This window comes from Sciurus vulgaris (genome assembly GCF_902686455.1).
Source record: "Sciurus vulgaris genome assembly, chromosome: 8".
Lineage (NCBI taxonomy): Eukaryota > Metazoa > Chordata > Mammalia > Rodentia > Sciuridae > Sciurus > Sciurus vulgaris.
Window position 1 is genome coordinate 59,656,929 of NC_136468.1, and position 21,140 is coordinate 59,678,068.

Sequence of the window (21,140 nt, forward strand, 5' to 3'; positions counted from 1 at the left end):
CTAAAAATTCCTGTTTTATGTGCCACTTAATTTCATTACATTGTTTATAACTGCTCTAATTTATTTTTATTATTTTTTCATTCTCTCAGCAGTCTCTTAACTGATTTATATACTTCTCCTTAGTATTTCATAAAGTTGAATGATTAGATGCTGTCACATAAGTAAATGAAAGATTACAAATTAACCTAAACCACTGACAAAAATATTGTAAATTTTATGTTACCTTAGGCATGTGTTCCCAGCTAGCAGTGAATTAAATAAGCAAAGATATTATTCTTTTGTTTAAACATCTACTTAGAGTAAACAGAGAAAACATATTGAATATCTAGTGAGTTCTAATTACAATACCATGTAACATTGATTAAAAGAAAAATTATAAGTCTTTATATATTATTCATAATGCTATTCTATGTCAGGTGAAGTACATGCCTGTGATTCCAGGCAATTGAGCAGGAGGACCAAAGTTCAAGGCCAACCAGAGCAACATAGTGAGAGCCTGTCTCAAAAAAAAAAAAAAAAAAAAAAAAAAATGCCATTCCAAAGTAAAAATTTTGTTACTTAAAAGAAAATGGTTGATATAGCTCTTCTCTACCCACTCTCAAAATAATAACATTAACTGAAATTAACTAATCTTGCATATGAAAATTATTATTACAAACAAATTTTAATTGAATGAGACTCAAATTCTATTTAAAAATTTTTAGGTATTAAAAGTATGACTTTATGTTTAGCTATAAATCTTAACTTCATTTTATAAACAAAACTATATGTATCCTAGCTGCAAATATGGTAAGCTGTTCAATTCTTCATGGATATAACAAAATAACTGAGAGTCTCTTTTATAAAGAAAAAAAGGTTTACATGGCTGACAGTTTGGGAAGTTTGATTTCATGGTACCGGTCTCAGCTCAGTTCTGATCAGGACCTCATAGTGATGACATCACAATGAGAGAAACATGTGCAGGAGGCAGCAATCACATGCCAGAGTCAGAGTTCCTTCAGAGGGCATGCCCCCAAGTGACCTAAGGACTACTTACTAGACTTCACCTCTTAAAGGTTCCACACCACATCTACACTGTCAAATTGAGGTCAAGCCCTTATGAACCCTTGGAGTAAAAACCACATTCAAACCCCAGTATAGAGTATTCACTTGAATATACATATAAGATTCTTCAACTGAATGTTAAAAAATTTGTAAAAGAGAATACAAATATAAATACATAGTGAAGAAATACCAGCGTGGATAAAGTATAGTGCAATAAAGAACAAATAGTTGACACTGCAATCTAATTTGCTAAAATAAGATGTAAGAAACTGATGAAAAGAGTAAAAAAAATTGATAGGTGAGTATTTAACATACCCTTGAAATTCTGGCGAGACACTTTGGTTGACACATAATCATTGGTAGGGAAATTCGGAGAAAAGTAAAGTAAGGATTGGCATGCTAATAATTGTCTCAGAGATGGCTCAGAGTTAGGAGACTTCCTAGAAAGCTGTTTTCATTATCCAGTTATGAAATAAGATGATACTAGATAAAGACTCTAAATTTAAAAGCATTCAGATACTTAGAGAAAAGTAAGCACATCTTATCAACAGATAGGGATGATTAATAGATTGACAAAAAGAATAGTGGTTATTTTATAGACAATAAAGTATCAGCCAAGAATTGTATGTATGATAACTATTTCACACATACCATTATGCTGTAAATATTAAAAATGATTGGTGAAAACTCTAAAGGCAGTATATTATCAGTTCCCATTTTTTATGGTTTTGGGGCTGGCTGTCCTTTGATGAAAATGAGTTTCAGGAAGAATCCAGCTTCCAATAAAATATTCTAAGTAAAGTAATAATCTGAGTAGGTTTGGTATGGACTATGGATATTTCTGTTGACATATTTACTTCTGTCTATATAGATCTACATATATATATACATATATAGATCTATCCATGTAGATCTATATATGTATACATGGATAGATCTATATATGTATCTGTATCTCTATGTATCTCAACAGAAATATAGAAACGTGTGTATGTGTATATGTGTGTGTGTGTGTGTGTATGCATGCAGGTGAGAGGAAAAACAGAAAAAAGAAACCTATGCCATCATACTGGGCTATATCAAAAGAGTATATAAACAGAATATATAGTTTTATTCATTATGGCAAAGCCACTTAACAGGAAGGAAGGGAGGAAGAGAGAAAGGTAAGAAAAGAAAGGAAAGGAAGAAATACATATACACATATAAACATTTTTCAAAGTCCATCTAAAAAAAAAAAAAAAAACTCTTAGAGGGCTTTCTTAAACCCCTCATACAGATTTTAGAAAAGTGAAGAAATTAATCTCTTTGGGGCTCTCCAGAAAATACAAGACAATAAATGCCACACAGACTGGAATGTCTAATACTCTCTCCAGTGAGGTAGAAACTCGTTTTCAGCTTGACTGCTCAGCCCAAGAGCAATGGCTTTCAGCAAGAAAACAAAACAAATTGGGACAAGAGGTGCATTAAGGAAAAGCTTAAAGATGTTGGATGGAACAATGAGTGCCATTTTCACAAAATTTATTGAAAACATTTTTGTCTAAACTATTAGACGATGAGAAATAATTTGTGTGTGACTTCTAAATACATTCGATTACTTTACTTTTATTCTCTTATTAATAGGGTCCTGTAAATTAGTTTCTCATATTTTTGTGAAAAAGTACTTTTTCCAACAATTTCAATTACATTTACAAATGGTAAATTCTGTTGGCAGTACAGATTCATGAGAGTTTATTGATTAAAAAAAAAACTGTACTTTTTCCATAATTCACAGATATTTTCATAGTGATCATACTGCTTATCTCGTGTTTGCTGTATGGAGATAGTTGCTCAACCATTCCAAGTGCTCTAACTGGAGAGATTTGTTGGCTTCATTTTATGTAGTGAGACATTGTGCTCTATTGCAATGCCTAATGGATTTGCAGTGATTTGTCAGTATTAAAAGTATTTTTCTATGAACGTTATCATTTAGAACTTCCTTTACATTAAAAATGTATGTTTTAGCTCTGTGGAGGTGGAGATGAGGGTAGAAGATAGAATGAGGGTGATAAATAATGGTTTAGTCTGGAAACAAATTACTAATGTTGTAGAGCAGAGGATAGAATTGAAATTTTCAAGTCTACCCTCTTCAAGTCTACCCTTTGACACAAAACACTGGTTTTGTATCAAAATTGAAAACTTCTGTTGTTGAGGTACAGGTGAGGACTCTGTGAAGGTGTATTAATATTTTCGTTGATATTTCAGAGTGAAACTCTGCATAACAGTGAGTTTAGTAGGAAGGAAGTGCAAAGGCTTGTTTCCCAGTGTGTGCCATTATGCTTGCCTTGAAACTTCATCATCTTCCCCCACCTTGACTTTCCAAAGTTAAAGGAATATGATGATATATGTTTATATATTTTACAGAGCTACCTTATTTAGCAGGGGACAAAACCCTAAATATTTTATCTCCCTTCCTAATGCTAAAGAATCATACCTCTTTGTAGATTATCTTTACATCCTAAGAAGAATGAATGGCCAGGAACAGAGCTGAAGATAAAGTCAAAGAGCAGTACAGTAGGTATAAGTATTGTTCTTTTTACCAAGGTTTAAAAAAAAAAAAGTATTTATTCCCATATTAAAATAGAATTTCTAGATGAGGCAAGTTCAAATAGGATTGGACCAATGACCCTGAAAGTGATTTCTTTTTTCAAATTCTATGTGTTTTCTTGCACAATTAAAGGGCAGAGACTGTGTTCTCAATCTTTAATACAGTGAAATGAACAACATGTAAATGTTTCTTGTTCATTAAAAATGTTTCCAACTATTTCTTAACTTTCCCTGGACTTCCATATAGATTAATTTTCTTGGTTCTAATTCTTTTTTTTCTAAATTATTAAGATGACAAGTTTCTTGATTCTAAAATTAAGCTTAGTTCTTCAACTGATATCTCTTAGTAATTCTGGTATTTAATTTCTCCAATGAATTATCTTTTTTCTTAAGGTTTTAATCTTTTTAAAATTACATCTTTGATCCTTATTTTTAAATAAAACCTAGAGTAACAGACAACTCTTAACTAAGTGCTAGCATTTACAAAGTTTTTTATTTAATGTGACAGTTCCTTACACTTTAAGCTTTTTGTAGCTATTGCAGTAGTAGAAATTTTCTCATGAATTTTATCAGATGTCTTAGTCCATTTTCTGTTGCTATAACAAAATACCTGAGATTGGTAAGATATATAGAAAAATATGTTGTTTTGGAGGTGAAAGTCTAAGGCCAGGGAGCTCTATCAGTGTCATTTTGGCTCACATGATGCTCAGAACATGGCAGATAAGAAAAAAGGGAAATGGTTCTTGTAGAAGAGCCCAAGGGCTTGGGGTTTTCTTTCTTTATAACAACTCATTCTTAGGACTGCTAAACAGAATAAAGGAATTGATTTTAGGGCCATAAAACATTCAAAACAAGGTAAAATAATCTGGTACATACTTATCTTTATTCTCTCAGATCATTACCATAAATTAGAATGTCTTTATCTTTTCTCCTTTATCCCACCCAATTGCCTTTCAAGGCACCACTGAAGTCCCAATTCCTCTAAGAAGTCTGTTTTCCCATAGACTAAGATACTCTCATATACAAATAGTAGCATTCTCATCAATAAATATATTAATAATGATAATATTAACATCAATGATCCCTTCCTGATAGCATTGCCTAGTACATCCCCCTACATCAGTGATTCTCAACCAGAGACTGTTTTGCTTCCCTGGAGACAGTTTGGAATACATGGTGGCATTTATTTATTTATTATTATTATTTTTTTATTTAGCTTTTAATTTTTTACAAACTGCATTTTGATTCACTGTACACAAATGTGGTACATCATTTCATTTCTATGGTCATGGTGGCATTTTTGATTGATACAGTGTACTGATAGTATTCAGCATATACAGAGATACAACTAAACATCCTATAATGCACAGAACAGCCCACCACAACATAGAATCATCTGGTACAAAATATCATTAGTATTAAGTGAAAGAAACTTCGACTGATTCCATACATTGGTGCTGGCCTCTGAGTAACCATGATCTGTAGGCTGGTACCTGATACACTGTGTTACTATTCATTCTTATGACCAAAGCCATGTTGGTGACTATCCTGGGAAAGCATTAGCTGTTCTGGAGGCATTTCTGATGATATCTATTTCTTCTGTGTTATCTGCACAGACTGCCACATTTCCACTGAAGGAAATTAAATCGGGCTATCACAGTTTTCTCTCTGACAAAACCACACTGATTGCTGCCCAGTACAGTGCATTGTAAGTCATTACCATTATTGCTTTCCCTGGTATTGCACATGCTACTGGAGTCAATTTGTTCAGTATGCAATAAACAGGGATGCTTTTTCCATCTGTAAAAGAAGAAAATGGATGAACAGAAATTTTAACATAGATACAGCTTTAAAAGATTTGTTTTTGTATTTTCCTGTACATTTTATTTACTCTTCCATTTTCTTGTCTGGGATTTCACTGAGCATTCTCTGGATATGTTTTCCAATCACTGATACTGATGCATCATCTTCTCCAAATAAAACTAGCACATCTTTGGTATTTCTCTGAAATTTTATATTTAATATTATTCCCTCCACTTAGAAAATATTCTGCTGTTTAAATCCCATCTATTTCAAAAGGCCAAGACTTCTGTTAGGTCTGTCACCTCTTGACCTTTTCCAAGCTGTAGATAAACCCTTCTCTGGTTCCCAATATAACTTTGTTTATATACTCCTCTAATTCTCCTGGCATGTCACATGAATGACCTTTAAAGAGGTTACATTTTCTCTAGAAAATTATATCTTCATATGTAACAAAATATCTACATATTAATAAATATTTATGGAATTGTATTTTGAAAATGAGTCCCTATCTCCATCATTTAAAAGTACAAGCCTTTCAAACTTCCTGCTTAACTGAAAGGACAAACCTAAAAATCTAAGATATGTCATGATTTTCACGATGAAACTTTATTTCAAATAGCCAGTATGGTTTCTGTATTTATAAAATGAAAAGTACATTCTCATCCCTCTCTAGGGGTAAAATAGTTTAGAAGCATATCTTGGATATTGATAGCAGGAGCTATTTAGCAAAAGACTGAGGTAATTTTCATTTTCTTTCATTTTTAACTAACACAAAAACATAAAAATTATACATGTAATGTCTCACTATGTATTAATGGGGTACCATGTAATGTCTCCATACTTGTTCAAATCAGACTAAACATCCATCTTGAGGTGATTCCTTTATACATCAGTTTCCTAAAGTATATCCCCAATGTTTGAGTCTTTTGTGGGCAAGTTCTTCATTTGTTTAATCTCATATCTGTTACTTCTGTGCTTTTAATACTGAGAACAAATTTTCTAACAGCACTGGGGATAGAACCCAGGGTAGCTTTAACCCTGAGGCTCCTGTACTACATCCTCTGCCCTTTTTTATATTTTATTTTATTTTTTTCCCCTTGAGACAGGGTCAGTTCCTGACTGCTAAGGATTCCCTTAATTTGAGATCCTCCGCCTCAGGCTCACAACTCACTGGTATTAAAGGCATGTGTCACCAGGTCCAGCTAGAACAATGTACTTATAAATTATTAGTAACTGAACAAATGAATAAATCAAATTTTTCTATATTGCATGTGATAGTTGGATAATTTGGTTTCACATCTATGATTTTAAATAATAACTCCTGTACATTAACATTCAAATTTTTGAAAAACATAGATGTCCTTTTCTCATTCTTAGATTGAGCTTAGATTATCTTGATAATAAGACAATTCATTATATTTGCGTGTGTTTGTGTGTGTATATATATATATATATATATTTTAAAAACATCTTTATGGTAGTGTACCCATATATACCTTAGTTTATTATTATTTTTATTATTTTCCTAATAGCTTAGGACAAGCAAAACTTCCTTTCATTTGCCATATGAGTTGAATGGTTTAAATGGATTCCCCAGAGAAAATATTGTTTAAAAGAATTTTGGAAAGCAAAACTTAACCTGAAAGTTATTTGCTTGTTATCCCAATTGCTTCCTTGGTATTGTAATTTTCTAAGAATTGGCTATTCTTCTAGTCCCCCCTTCAAATTCAATTCTATTAGTAGGATTTTTTCCCTTTGTCTGCTATTTGCAGTTATTTTAAAATATTTTAAATATTATATCCAGAATTTTTATTACAATAATGTTTTTTCAGATCAAGGGCACCATCTCTATCTGAAAACAACTTTACTAAACTTGTCAACAAGGAAAATTTTATTAAACACCAAGGTTTTTCTTGACCCTTGTCACCTCTGATCATGACTTGCAACTACATCATCTTTAATCATGATAAACTTAATTTTATACAACTTTCGATCTTCTCTAAGAATATTGTATCATTTTGTTTTTATTCCCTGTTTTGGAGTCCTGAATGCTACCATTTTATATTATATTGAATTAACTAGAATTAAGTAGTAGTTTATAAACTTCATGGTCATGTAAGTCAGTTCATTTTAAATTATATGTTGGTGAGACATCACTTGAAATTCTTTATTATTATATTTTCTGTTTGTAAGTGATACTAATCAACCTAAGTACACACACAAACTTGCATATTTAAACTTAAATCTTCGCTTTTTGAATGGTTGGTCCCCTTGTATTCACTAAATACAAATGTGTCCAGCAGTGAGCTGTGACCAAGGAAGAACTTAGTTATCTGAGTAGCTGAAAGTATCCTAGGAACAATAGAAGAGGAAACGGGGCATTGTGTAGAAAAGTGCTCAAATGAGCATAGATAAGAGTTAAGCAAAGATGATGAAGGAAGTTGGGAAATTTAACAAAGGACTGAAGATTGTCTGCAGGACTCCTCTCCTTCTTTCCACCTCCTCCTTCATTGCTTCATTTCCTTCTTTCTCTCAACTAAGCTCTATCACTGATTGACCAGCCAATGACTTCTTGGTAAGCACCCACCTTGGCTAGGAAAACCTTCTTTAGAACAGTGATTTCTAACTGCCTGTGCAGTCCCAAAACTTGGTTTCTTTGGCCTCAGCAATATGTTGAAGCCATTTTAAACAGATACCCAAGTTTTTAAATGAATTTCAGACTTTCCCTAAACAACACAGAAGATCTCACAACACTGGGTCTCCATTTCTCCATGATAGTAATCTGCTAGAGATAACCTTGACAGATGGGACTTAATCTCTCAGCTCAACACATCACCTCCATTTTTCTCTAATCTCATTCTAAGCTGCTCACCTTCTAGCCCTTTAGGTTTTGGGTTTATGGCCTCTGCTATAGTCAAAATAATCCTCCATTTTCATCCCCAATATAGCTTCCCTATTATGACTTACATCAAATTCTAATATTTTATCAATACTAACAATTTAAATGTGACCACAGACATTGTTGTCATAATCCAGAGATCTCAATAATGGTGAAAAATTCAAGTCCTAAAAAAGTTCAGTTTTTGAAGCTATATTTGGACCTGGAAATCAGTTCTTTTCAAATTACATACTATAGGTAGTTATGTATTATACCTATATGAAAGGTAGGTTATTACCTCTCTGGTTTAGGAAATTAAAAGGTGAACAAATGAACAATTACTGTTCTTGTTTTATGGTCTTATGTTCATATCTAAAGAACATACCTATAAGTCCTGCACCATAATGCAAAGCCAATCACAGAAGAAAAGTGATTCAAGCAAAATATTCATTTGATATCCTCTTTGTTGCATTTTTGTTAGGCTTCCAAACCTTCAATTCTGACCCCTTCTAATCCCTTACACTCAGAATGTGATCCAATCCTTTTTCCAAAAGCAAGGTTCTGGATATTTGAGCTCTTATGGGAATATACCAGCTCTCAATCAGAATGATAAGAAACAATTGTTATCTATGTACACTCATATTTTTGAAGTATCCATGCAATTTTTAAGATACCTTGTATATTGATATATGCTAATAGATAACAGGCTAGTAATATAATTATAGTTATCATCATTTTTATGCCAGAGTTTAGTACATGGTAGCCAGCAATCTTTTTATTTCTGTGTGGATGCATGGATGTGATTGAAAAATATCTTGATTTGCTAAAGTGGATAAACTTGACATGTAGAATTTACTTTTTGGAATTTTACAGCTGGGAAATCAAGTATTTGATTTTTTTTGCTTTGTTTTACCTTTCATTTTATGAAAATAATTTTCATCATTTCTCATGGTCAGCACGTTTGAAAATTTAGCTTATTTTGAATAATCAGTAGAAGATTTCACTATTGCAAGGTTTGCCCATGTACTAGGAGTTTCCTAATAGGATGTTGTGTTATAGAGGACCCCTTTACAGGAGAAAACTTCTTTAAGGGATTAAAATATCTTTTCATTCATTATCATTCATTTAGAACACTTTTTTGATAGGGACAAAATATTACCTCCTTAGTTAATATTTAAAATTTAGGATTAGGGAACGCATTTTATGGAAAATTACTTAAGCATCAGTAAAGGACTACTTCATCTTTGGAGACAATTCCTTTGACTTTTTTTAACAGAAGCTATAGATTAAAGTTTTAAGAATTAAATCAACATTGTTGTAATATGGAATTTCCTATCATAATTTTTTTTTAAAACAAATGCTTTGTGTTTGCTCACTTTGGGTAGGACTTTGACCAAATGTTGTTTAGGAAGTGTCCAGTTAAGATATTTCTTCAGTAAAATATTAGAGCGAAGTTTTAAAAGGAAAAAAATGTATATTCCTACATGTCTGTGTGTGTATGTGTGTGTGTGTGTGCATGCAGTGATTTCTCTGATCTAAGAACTAATCCAGACTCTTGTGTTAATTAATTTATTCCTTAGACCACTGCTACATTATTAATGTATTATTAATTACATTATTAATGTAGCAGTAAATATTAACCTTTTATATATAAGAAGGGCAGAATTAGAGATATATAATATGAGAGACTAAGATTTCAATCACTGTGTCACACTGCCCCTCACTTGTGAAATAGATGACTGGCACCTTGGCAAATCTCCACCTTTGTTTCTACCTTTGTAATCAGGATAAAAACTATTATGTAACCAACTAGACAAAACCAAAGCAATTTCCATACCTGGAGACTGAGTAGTAAACTAGGTTAATTCAGTAAGTTTCCTGCTTATTCTTTGTCTCTTATTCTCATGATTCAAATCCATGGCTCCCCAAATATTAAGGGACATAAGTCATGGATTAGTAAATATTTGCAATCAGGGAGGATAATTAGAAATTCACAATACCTGAAATGTTCCTTTAACCTGGGGCTTCATTAAAAAAAAAAAAAAAAAGATTTGATTAAGCCTGTTCTCTTGAATGAAAATATAAACAGCGAAACAAAGTTAATTAGGAAAAAATTGTGTACAGGTAATAACAATAACAATTTATGTCAATTTATAGATTATCTCATTAAGAAACTATTCAATATAATAAGTAGTCATTTTTATGATACCTCACAATATATACTCCAGTTCTACTCAGTGAATTCTGAAAAGTTAAGAGTCTTTAAAAATAGTGTCAAGTTCTTATTTTGTTTCATTTCTTCATTCTTTTATTCAACAAATATTTGAACCCATTAAATGAGTGCCTACAGTACTTTTAAAAGTAATATTTCAAAATTTGCTTATCGACCTAGAAATTTCTTTTCATTATCTCTATTTCTCCCTTCCCTAGTAGTAATTTCTGTTTGTGTATCTTTTTCTTTTTCTGTTGGAAACCATTTAGTTTGTATTTGCAGTGGACTTTTATTCTTTTTCCTGTTTCTATATTTTTACTTTTGGTTTTGACACATAATATAATTGTGCATATTTATTGGGTGTAGTGTGATGTTTTGATACATGTACATTGTTGTAATAATCACATCAGGGTATTTAACATATTCATCTCCTCTAGTAGGAAGGAGAGTTCTTAATTTGGAATGTTTCTGTATTCAGTGCTATAACACTTCCATGGTAACAAAACAAAACATCCCTTATCAAGCCATTTCATAATCATCAGCGTGTAGTACAGGAGAACATTTTAAATTTTAAACTTCTTATACCCAGACTCCCAAAATGTAATTTTCACCTTCCTGTTATACTCAGAGGACTGAAAAAAATTACTGTGGAAAAATTTTCAAAATTATGAAACATATATCTATGTTGCATTTTGGAAAATTATTAATGAGGAAAATAATGATAAGATCCCTGTTTTCATTTTATTATTATTTAATTATAACCAGTTGTTAGTCAAAGATATGGAATATACATATATATATAGGTATTTTTTATAAGACAATATTTTTAAGGGATTTAGAATGTGACTTTATCAATACCCAGTAGCTTTCTATATAAATAAGATTTTTAAAGAAACTAGTATTTAATGAGTGCCTACAGTATTATACAATTTTCTCATTTGATCTTCAAAAGAATTTTATGATTTAACTGTGCCTATTATATAACAGAAAAAGAACTGAGGTTTGAGAGAAAACAAGTAACATGCCAGCCAGACCCTCTGGACATATGCCTTCTGCATTCTTCTTCAGATTTCTCTTTGAGGAAGAAAACACTAAAATTTAAAAATCACTATAACCTGTTACAGAGACTGACAGTCTTTATTCATTTCCATCCAATATTTTAAATTTCAGAAGCACACATAAACTTCAATAAACCTTTTGGATAATATTTCATATTATGGCTGTCTACTGAGGAACCAACTAGTGGAGATACATGAGCAGAAAAATGATACCAGAAAGCAGATGAAAGCCAAGGAGGAAATGAATTTGGAAGTGATAAAAAGGCAACAAAAGTACAGGGTCTAGGACAAATGCAATCTAATTAATTTCAAGTTCAAAATTCGTAGCCTTGTGTATTTTTTATTATTTTTCTACCACCAGTATTGTGGTGATTGAGGAGAAGGGGAGGAATTCATGTCTTTGGATGACAATAGAAAGAAAGGGAAAGATAGCGTCTCATAAAGAACAGGCAGCAGGCAGGCAGAAGACCGGAGATCTAGTGTAAATCTGCTATGGAATAGTTGGATACTTTGAGAACATCCGTTTAACTATCAAAAAGATCTCTTATGTCTTATGATAGCCTAAAATTATGATTCTCAAAACTTGTGCTTATTAGTAGGCAAGTATATGGCAAATTAACCAAATAAAATAAAAAATACTCAACAACTGACCAATAGTCTGTTATCTGATTGATTTTAAAAGTGGTTCCAGTGAATTTTTCTTGTAGTCTTTTTGCTTCATGAAGGTATTGCTAAAACATAAAGAAGAAAAAAAATTTTGAGAATACTAAAGCCTAAAAATAATGAACCTAAATAATGAAAATATTGAAAGAGTAAATTGGAAATGAACTCAAATCATTCTTTGTTTCGGGGGAGGGGAGATATTAGAGAATTTGAGGATATCATTTCAAAATGTTGCAGGGTTAGAAAAGGAATGACAGCCACTCTAGTGGGGAGAGGCAGGAATGGCAAGATAGGTCTGATATGAAACTTAACACAATAAACAAACATCTTCAACAATAGTAACTTGTATTTTAGGTGGCTAACACAGAGAGTCTTGGAACAGATTCAGTAAATAATCCTGTGTGTGTGTGTGTGTGTGTGTGTGTGTGTGTGTGTGTGTGTTTAGATGGTAAACGAGTTTTTAAGATTCTTCCTAAAGAATCAAACTAAATACAAGTCTACATAAGCAAAGAGTTTGGTACACATTTCAAAGCTGCTCTCTCATGTTACTGGTGTTTTTATAAGTAACCAATTTACCAAGAAAGAAAAAATTATTTTCCAGTTAACTATATTCGTGTCCAATTAAAATTATATATTAAATTATATATAAATTTTTTATTTTATTTTGCTTTGATAGCTAAAACGTATACATAAAATCATTTTTATAAATGTAAATTATGAAATTTGTTTGGCCTTTGCTTTTGTCATTGATAATAAAAGTACTGTATTTTGTTTGCTTGCTTATAGACAAAAGGTTCTCAAACCATGACACCCTCTGGCACACAGAAAAAAGTTAAGAGAACACTGCCAAATCCACCTCCTGAGGAAGTTTCCACAGGAACTCCATCAACCTTCAGCACAATGGGCACTGTGTCTAGGAGAAGGATCTGCAGAACCAACACAATGGCTCGAGCCAAGATTCTCCAGGACATAGACAGAGAGCTTGATCTTGTGGAAAGGGAATCTGCAAAGCTCAGAAAGAAACAAGCAGAATTGGATGAAGAAGAAAAGGAGATTGATGCCAAGTTGCGGTATCTGGAAATGGGAATTAACAGGAGAAAAGAGGCTTTATTAAAGGAAAGGGAAAAGAGAGAGCGAGCATACCTCCAGGGGGTAGCTGAGGATCGGGATTACATGTCTGACAGCGAAGTCAGCAGCACCAGGCCAACCCGAATTGAAAGTCAGCATGGCATTGAGCGACCAAGAACTGCCCCCCAAACTGAATTCAGCCAGTTCATACCACCACAGACACAAACAGACTCTCAACTAGTCCCTCCAACAAGTCCTTACACACAATACCAGTATTCTTCCCCTGCTCTTCCTACCCAAGCACCCACTCCATACACCCAACAATCCCATTTTCAGCAACAAACTCTGTATCATCAGCAAGTTTCACCTTATCAAACTCAGCCAACTTTCCAAGCTGTGGCAACAATGTCCTTCACTCCCCAAGCTCAACCTACACCAACCCCACAACCATCTTATCAGTTGCCATCACAGATGATGGTGATACAACCGAAGCCACGGCAAGCCACTTTGTATTTGGAGCCCAAGATAACTTCAAACTATGAAGTGATTCGCAATCAACCCCTGATGATAGCACCAGTTTCTACTGACAATACCTATGCTGTTTCCCATCTTGGTAGTAAGTATAATAGCTTAGACTTGAGAATAGGTTTGGAAGAACGAAGTAGCATGGCAAGCAGTCCAATATCAAGCATATCTGCAGATTCTTTCTATGCAGATATTGACCATCATACTTCACGGAATTATGTCCTCATTGATGACATTGGAGAGATAAGCAAAGGAACAGCAGCATTAAGCAGTGCATTTAGTCTTCATGAAAAGGATTTGTCAAAAACAGACCGACTCCTTAGAACCACTGAGGCACGCAGGTCTCAAGAAGTGACGGATTTCCTAGCACCTTTACAGAGTTCCTCCAGATTGCATAGTTATGTGAAGGCAGAGGAAGATCCAATGGAGGATCCTTATGAGTTAAAACTTCTCAAACATCAGATTAAACAAGAATTCCGTAGAGGGACAGAGAGCTTAGATCATCTTGCTGGTCTTTCACATTATTACCATGCTGATACAAGCTATAGACATTTTCCAAAATCTGAAAAGTACAGCATCAGTAGACTCACACTTGAAAAACAAGCAGCCAAACAACTGCCAGCAGCCATTCTTTATCAAAAGCAGTCAAAGCATAAGAAATCACTAATTGACCCTAAAATGTCCAAATTTTCACCTATCCAAGAAAGTAGAGACCTTGAACCTGACTATTCGAGCTATATGACTTCTAGCACTTCTTCTATTGGTGGTATTTCTTCTAGGGCAAGGCTTCTTCAAGATGACATCACTTTTGGCCTCAGAAAAAATATTACAGACCAACAAAAGTTTATGGGATCATCACTTGGCTCAGGATTGGGCACATTAGGAAATACCATACGATCAGCTCTGCAGGATGAAGCGGATAAGCCATACAGTAGTGGCAGCAGATCCAGACCTTCCTCTCGACCTTCATCTGTCTATGGGCTTGATTTGTCAATTAAAAGGGATTCCTCCAGCTCGTCACTGAGACTGAAAGCTCAAGAAGCTGAAGCTCTAGATGTTTCCTTTAGTCATGCATCATCCTCTTCCAGAACTAAGCCTACAAGTTTGCCAATTAGCCAGAGTAGAGGAAGGATACCTATTGTGGCCCAGAATTCTGAAGAAGAAAGTCCACTAAGTCCTGTTGGCCAACCCATGGGAATGGCCAGAGCTGCAGCTGGACCCCTGCCACCAATATCTGCAGACACCAGAGACCAATTTGGATCAAGTCACTCCTTACCTGAGGTTCAGCAACACATGAGAGAAGAATCACGAACTCGAGGCTATGACCGTGACATAGCATTCATCATGGATGACTTCCAACATGCCATGTCAGACAGTGAAGGTAAATTGGGCCTCAGACTACCCTGTTACTATCAAAACTCAAACTCTCATTTTTCTGCATGTTTAATTTTCCTTCTTCAAGGATGTATTCTACCTTTCTTGGTGTGTGTTGTGCATGTTTACTTCAATTTTATTTCTTGTACATGGAAATTTTATCTTGTGTATAGATTTTGTGGCATGCTTTTATTTTTAATTTATTCTTTTATTCTGTTTCTTGATTGCTTGATTTGTTTTGTGTCTGCTTTCTTAAACCATTACCAAATAATTATATTAATAAAATATGGTCATCCTTTAAATCCACAGTTGGAAAGTTTTTCATTTTTTAAAGTACATTTTTAAAATTTTTGATAAATTTCTTTCAGCTTGTGACATTATGAAGGGGTAGAGCCATTTAGTAATATTTTGCTAGACTCTAATAGAGAATTATTTCATCATTTTTTATGACATGAGTGTTTACTAGTTCAGAGAATGTGTTGTATTTAAGAACTTTTCAGTCAGTCTCTGATGTCAGTATAATGTAGAATTTTGTTATTCTCATTAAATGAACAATTTCCATTTTATCTCTCTCATGAATTCTATTATTGACAGATTTGTACATTTTGCACTACATTCTAGAAATCTTTGCATTAAATACATATTGAAAATAAAAGAAACTTACCAGTAGTTATGAAGCATTTTTTAGATTTCAAATTCAAAAATTTGTAAACTGCTTGTTGTATGTTAACAGTTTGGAGTTCAGTCCTTCCTGGTGCACACATTAACTTCTCTTTGACTTTACTTTTTGTTATCATCTATCATTTTCTGCCCTAGGTTGTTTTGATAGTTTTTCATATTGAACAACTGCTTTAAGACAAGCACATAATTAGCTAAAAACCAGTTTAAAATGGATTTTTATTTGATTATATAGAAGCATAATAATTTTAGGAAATTACTGCAATTCTTGTTTTAGACGTGAAGAAAAAGTACAGGGGTGTGAAAAGCCTTCCTTGCCCATTCCTTGCCCATTCTTAGCTCTCCCTGACCCCAATTCCCTCTGTGGTTTACATAAGAATGTAGGTTCTGATCAACCAAAAGTATCATTACTTCATTTCTTTGGAGACTTCAAAGACTAACCTAATACAAACATCTCTCCTTTCAAACATTTTTCCTGAGGACTTAGAAGAAAATGTGTTTTAGGAAAAGGAATTTCTTTCTATTCCCATATTTAGAACAGCCATGATTTATTTTATATAGCTATCTTCTACCTACCTACCTACCTTGGTACCAGAGGTTGAACTCAGGGTTACTTAATCACCAAGCCACATCCCCAGACCTTTATGGATATTCTGTTTTGAAACAGGGTTTTGCCAAGTTTCTTAGGGCCTCACTAAATTCCTGAAGCTTAGACACAACCATGATTTTAAAAACTCAGTTCTACAGTTTTTATAGGACTAATCACTGGATTGAAGACAAAATACTTTTCCTTGTGAGATTGCAGTAGTCCAGTTACCTTCTGTTTTATCTCTAGGATGTTGGGTTGACCATTGGTATTGATAATTACTCATTTAAATAAAATGCTCCATTTGTGTATGTTTTAAAATTTAGCCAGTTGTTCAAATGAATCAATACTTTTTTCATTTTTTTTGAATACACATTTATTCTTCACTAATGTTTTGTAATCATGGGACTGGATATATAAGTGTTTATGGATATCCCAGTATGTGGCATTTATTTATATATAGTCATGTGAATATGAGCATTTATTTCTCATTTAAATGTTTGATGTATGCTCATAGTCATCAAAGATTGAAAAGAAATGATTTGATACAGATGATTAGATATCATGCAGCCTATTAAATTCTGATGTAAAATGGAGACCAAAGAAGAAAGCAGTTTAAATAACATTTAAAAACTATAATGCATTTTAAAATAAGTTAAAACATATTCATAAAGATTATGTTGATATAATTAAATATAAAGGACAGCTATAACAAATTGAATTATATATGTAACGTGAATCAGTGATTTATCACATAAATATTTTGCTTTTCTCTGATGACCAATGATCTACTTTTATTTTGAAATCTTAAATTCCTTAGTTATTCAAGGGAAAATAAAAATTATTTTTCCTAATCACGTATTCATGATATGTATGAACTCAGAATATTAGGTATTTTTAAACAAACTTTTATCAAATATAATCCTATGTCTGTTTCTGAATATTACTAACATATCTTCAAACAGTGTAACATATAACAGTTTATTTAGCCTCATGGAGACAAAACAAATTTTCTGTTTTCAAATTATGTGTTACATGTTTTCTTTGAATTAAACTCTTATAGGTTGTGTTTTTCAGATATATTCTGTAAGACTCTAGTTCTTTGAAATATTTCACATGGGTTAAATATCTAGGTAGACATAATTTATTTCACTTGATTTTATGGTCATTGGCTTGAAGCCAAGTAGAAACAATCCAATCATAATTGTCTCTATTACCACAATTCTTGTTGAAAACATTCTTTATTATATCCCATGTCCCTTCCTCCAAATATCAGTGTGTACATTTTTTAAAAAAAAATTTGACACAGAGGAGAATGAAACTACATATGGAATTCTTCCCTGTCTTATTTTTCACAAAAGAATTCAGGAAAATATTATCAAGTTTTTAAAGAGTATAAATTTCCAGAAAATTAATTTAGAACACGATACTATTTTTATAAAAGTTATTTTATAAATATGACTCCACATGATAGATCAATTATAGTTATAAGCAATTAACATTTATGTACAACTAACTATAAATGATGAACATGGAATCTAATACTACAGTCCATTCATTCACTCTGGTTGCTCTTGGTTGATTTTATATCTCTATACAAAGAATGGTGTATACATTCATTCAGTTACATACAGGGTTATTATATAACAAAAAAGTAGGCAATCAGTATTGAAAATAAATTGACAAGATCTGGATTAGGTTACTTTACAGAATCACATTTCAAATACAATCTCAATTACATATTGAAGTAAAATCATGTGATGTATAATTTATTTATTGAAGACAATATGGATTATTTCATTTTCATGAGCAATCTATAATAAAAACACATAAGACAAAAATGGAGTCAGTGTGGTCGAGGATAATCCAATGAGTTTTCAAACACTGGTGATTAAAGGTTTGTTTTTTACTTACTTTTCAAATGTTTCTTAAAACTAAATATTGCTTAATTTAATCATTGGTTTCAAATTAAGACTATAGTATGCCATAATAATTGAGTAGATTTTAAAAAAGAACTCTTTGTGTCTATTAATGAAACTCAGGGATAAATTAATTTTTCATTTAAAATCTACCATATTTAAAATATTTAGCATCTTTCTCTAGTTGATAACTAATTACCTATTCTTCATTCATTCCACAAATATCAATTGAATGTTACGCCATGTGTGAGGTATTTTTTTAGTGTTAAGGAATAATTTTAAAAAATCAAAGAAGATCTGAACCTTGCCTTCAAGCAGCTTATACTCTAATAGGTGAGATCAGCTAAGTACATAGGCAACCACAAGCAAGGTACGTACTATTGTACTTCCTCAAATCCAAGGTTAACTGAACCACTCAGTGCATATCATTTCTCAGTCCATGTTTAATTGGGAAATGCTGTGGTTAAGTAGCAGTTCTGGCCAGGGTCATAGAAGTTTTGAGGTATGTAGTGGTGAATACACTGGAAATGTCCTGGGAAGGATCTTGGGAGCAAGTTTTAGAAGAGAAGGTTCTCAGGGATGTAGCCAGAAAAATGAAACTATAATGAGAGAGATAAATTCAATAGTGTGGCTTCATAGAAGCTGCTGTTTTAAGAAAATGTACGTTGACGGCATCGTCCACAAATCTTTCAGGATGAACATTTGAGAAGGATTTACTGTTTAGGAAGCAACAGTGTATTTCCAAAAAGACTATGAATTAGGGACCCTTTTACAAAGAATATAACTAATTCATAATAGGAAAAGTTTATATATTGGGTAAGATAGGATTTTTAGTAACTTTATAATAGCCTTAAGAAACCTTGGAAGTACCAATGGCATGATGAAAATTTTAAGTAATAATTGTGTACTTTGTGATTGCATTTTCAAAAAAGTATTTTATGTTATAAAGTTTTGTCACAGTATAAATTTAGAAAAAACAATTCTTGATCTAATTTCAAAATCAGTGCTTTTTTCAGAGAGTAATCTTTTATTTGTATTTAAAATTTCCAACAGATACATTTTTAATATTAAGCTGGCAAGTGTTTGTGGCACACATGTTCCTAGCAATAACATTTGGGATCTTCTTAGAAATAAATGTTTTTGGTTATTTGTGAATGTCATAGAAATGTCATATTTAAAAAAAAAAAAAAACTCAGTGTTAAAGCCAGAAGCTTCATATTTTCATTGGGTTTTTATAAAAATGGGCCAGAAGCTTCATATTTGCATTGGGTTTATATAAAAGTGGAAAAGCAACAGAAACTTCCACACTAAAGGCATACTTTGACTTTTAGTGGGGGGTGATGAGTTATAGGGAGAGGTGAGGAAGTGGGAACTGATGAACTGAGGTTCAATAAAATGACTCTTGTTCATCTATTTTTTTCATCACTATCTAAATTCCATTTTGTTCTGATTTAAATTTTGATTTTGCTTTATTTTGCTCTGAGATGTTGAAAAATCCATGTGCATCATATTTTCTAGGTTATTTTCTTGTATAAATTTTCAGCATAATTTTATCTTTGGCATAATAATGAAAGTTATGTTTCTAGTCCCATTGAGAGTTATGTTCAAAATGCATGTATGATTAACAAGCCTAGTGCATGTTAGTACTGCAGAACAGCTGCTGCCCTCTGTCATCTCTATTAGTTGTGGTTGCAACGTATGATGTTTCCTTGGTCTCCAAAGCCTATCACTTGCGTCGTGAGGAAACGGATTGGTTTGATAAACCCAGGGAGTCTCGTTTGGAAAATGGACATGGTCTGGATCGAAAATTGCCAGAAAGATTGGTCCACTCTAGACCTCTCAGTCAACATCAAGAGCAAGTAAGTGCTATATTTAGTAGTCTCTTTCAGATTTATCAACAACAACAAAACACTCAGTTCTACCCTAGAATGGTCTCAAAATTATCCTAGATGTTTGTCAAACAAATGCACAAATTATTTTTTTCAGTAGCTTAAGTATGTAACCCACTTTATCACTGTGACTCATTGACATTGGATCATAACTATGATTCTTCTACAAACCCATTTAAATGATTTATTCCTCCAAAAGATTCTCATTAAATTTGTATAAGACATCCAGCACTGATATGCAAGAAGAATAATGGACCTCCTGATGAATGCATAAGAATGTTGGTAAAATAGGTTTGAGTGGTTTTCAATGATTTCTAATAACAGTATGTTCAGGAACTAAGAAATAGTAAGATGATTAAACCAAGTTAGCTAGGAAAGAAGGAAATTTTCACATGAGGAGAAAAGGAAACTGATATTTTAGATGGCCTATTTTGTGAAAACATTGGTTGTTTTGCATTCATTTTTATTTTTTCCTACAAAACAACTCACATGAAGTAGATATTATTAATGTCATTTTGTAAATGAAGAAACTTAAACTCAGAGATAAATTTTGTAATTACATAAACATGATACCAAAATTCATGATCTTACTTTGGAGCAAATGAGCTGATGTTTCTGGTAAATCCTGAAAGACACGAAGGAGATTAACATTTGGAGAAGCTGAAGGAGATTCCTCTGGTAAACCTAGTGGCCTTAAATCATTTGCCCTAAAACCTCAGATATTTGCGCATTGTGTATTCATTATGATCATTAGAATACCCATAAAAGAGAATTTACTTATTTCATTTGTGTTAACTTCTAACTTATTCCTTCAGGTGATTCATTGATACAGATGAAAAGCATATTTTCAAAAACCAAGA

At 32.7% G+C, this 21,140-nt stretch overlaps 1 protein-coding gene across 8 annotated transcripts in view; it reads left to right on the plus strand.

Annotated features, from left to right (window-relative positions):
- The window catches only part of PCLO (piccolo presynaptic cytomatrix protein), a 426,214-nt gene that overhangs the window by 248,928 nt on the left and 156,146 nt on the right, over nucleotides 1–21,140 (plus strand). For all 8 annotated transcript variants that reach the window (XM_079150544.1, XM_079150545.1, XM_079150547.1 and 5 more), the window contains 2 exons: nucleotides 13,028–15,215; nucleotides 20,114–20,250. In XM_079150544.1, coding sequence (XP_079006670.1) covers nucleotides 13,028–15,215; nucleotides 20,114–20,250 — 2,325 coding nt within the window. The remainder of the gene's footprint in view (nucleotides 1–13,027; nucleotides 15,216–20,113; nucleotides 20,251–21,140) is intronic.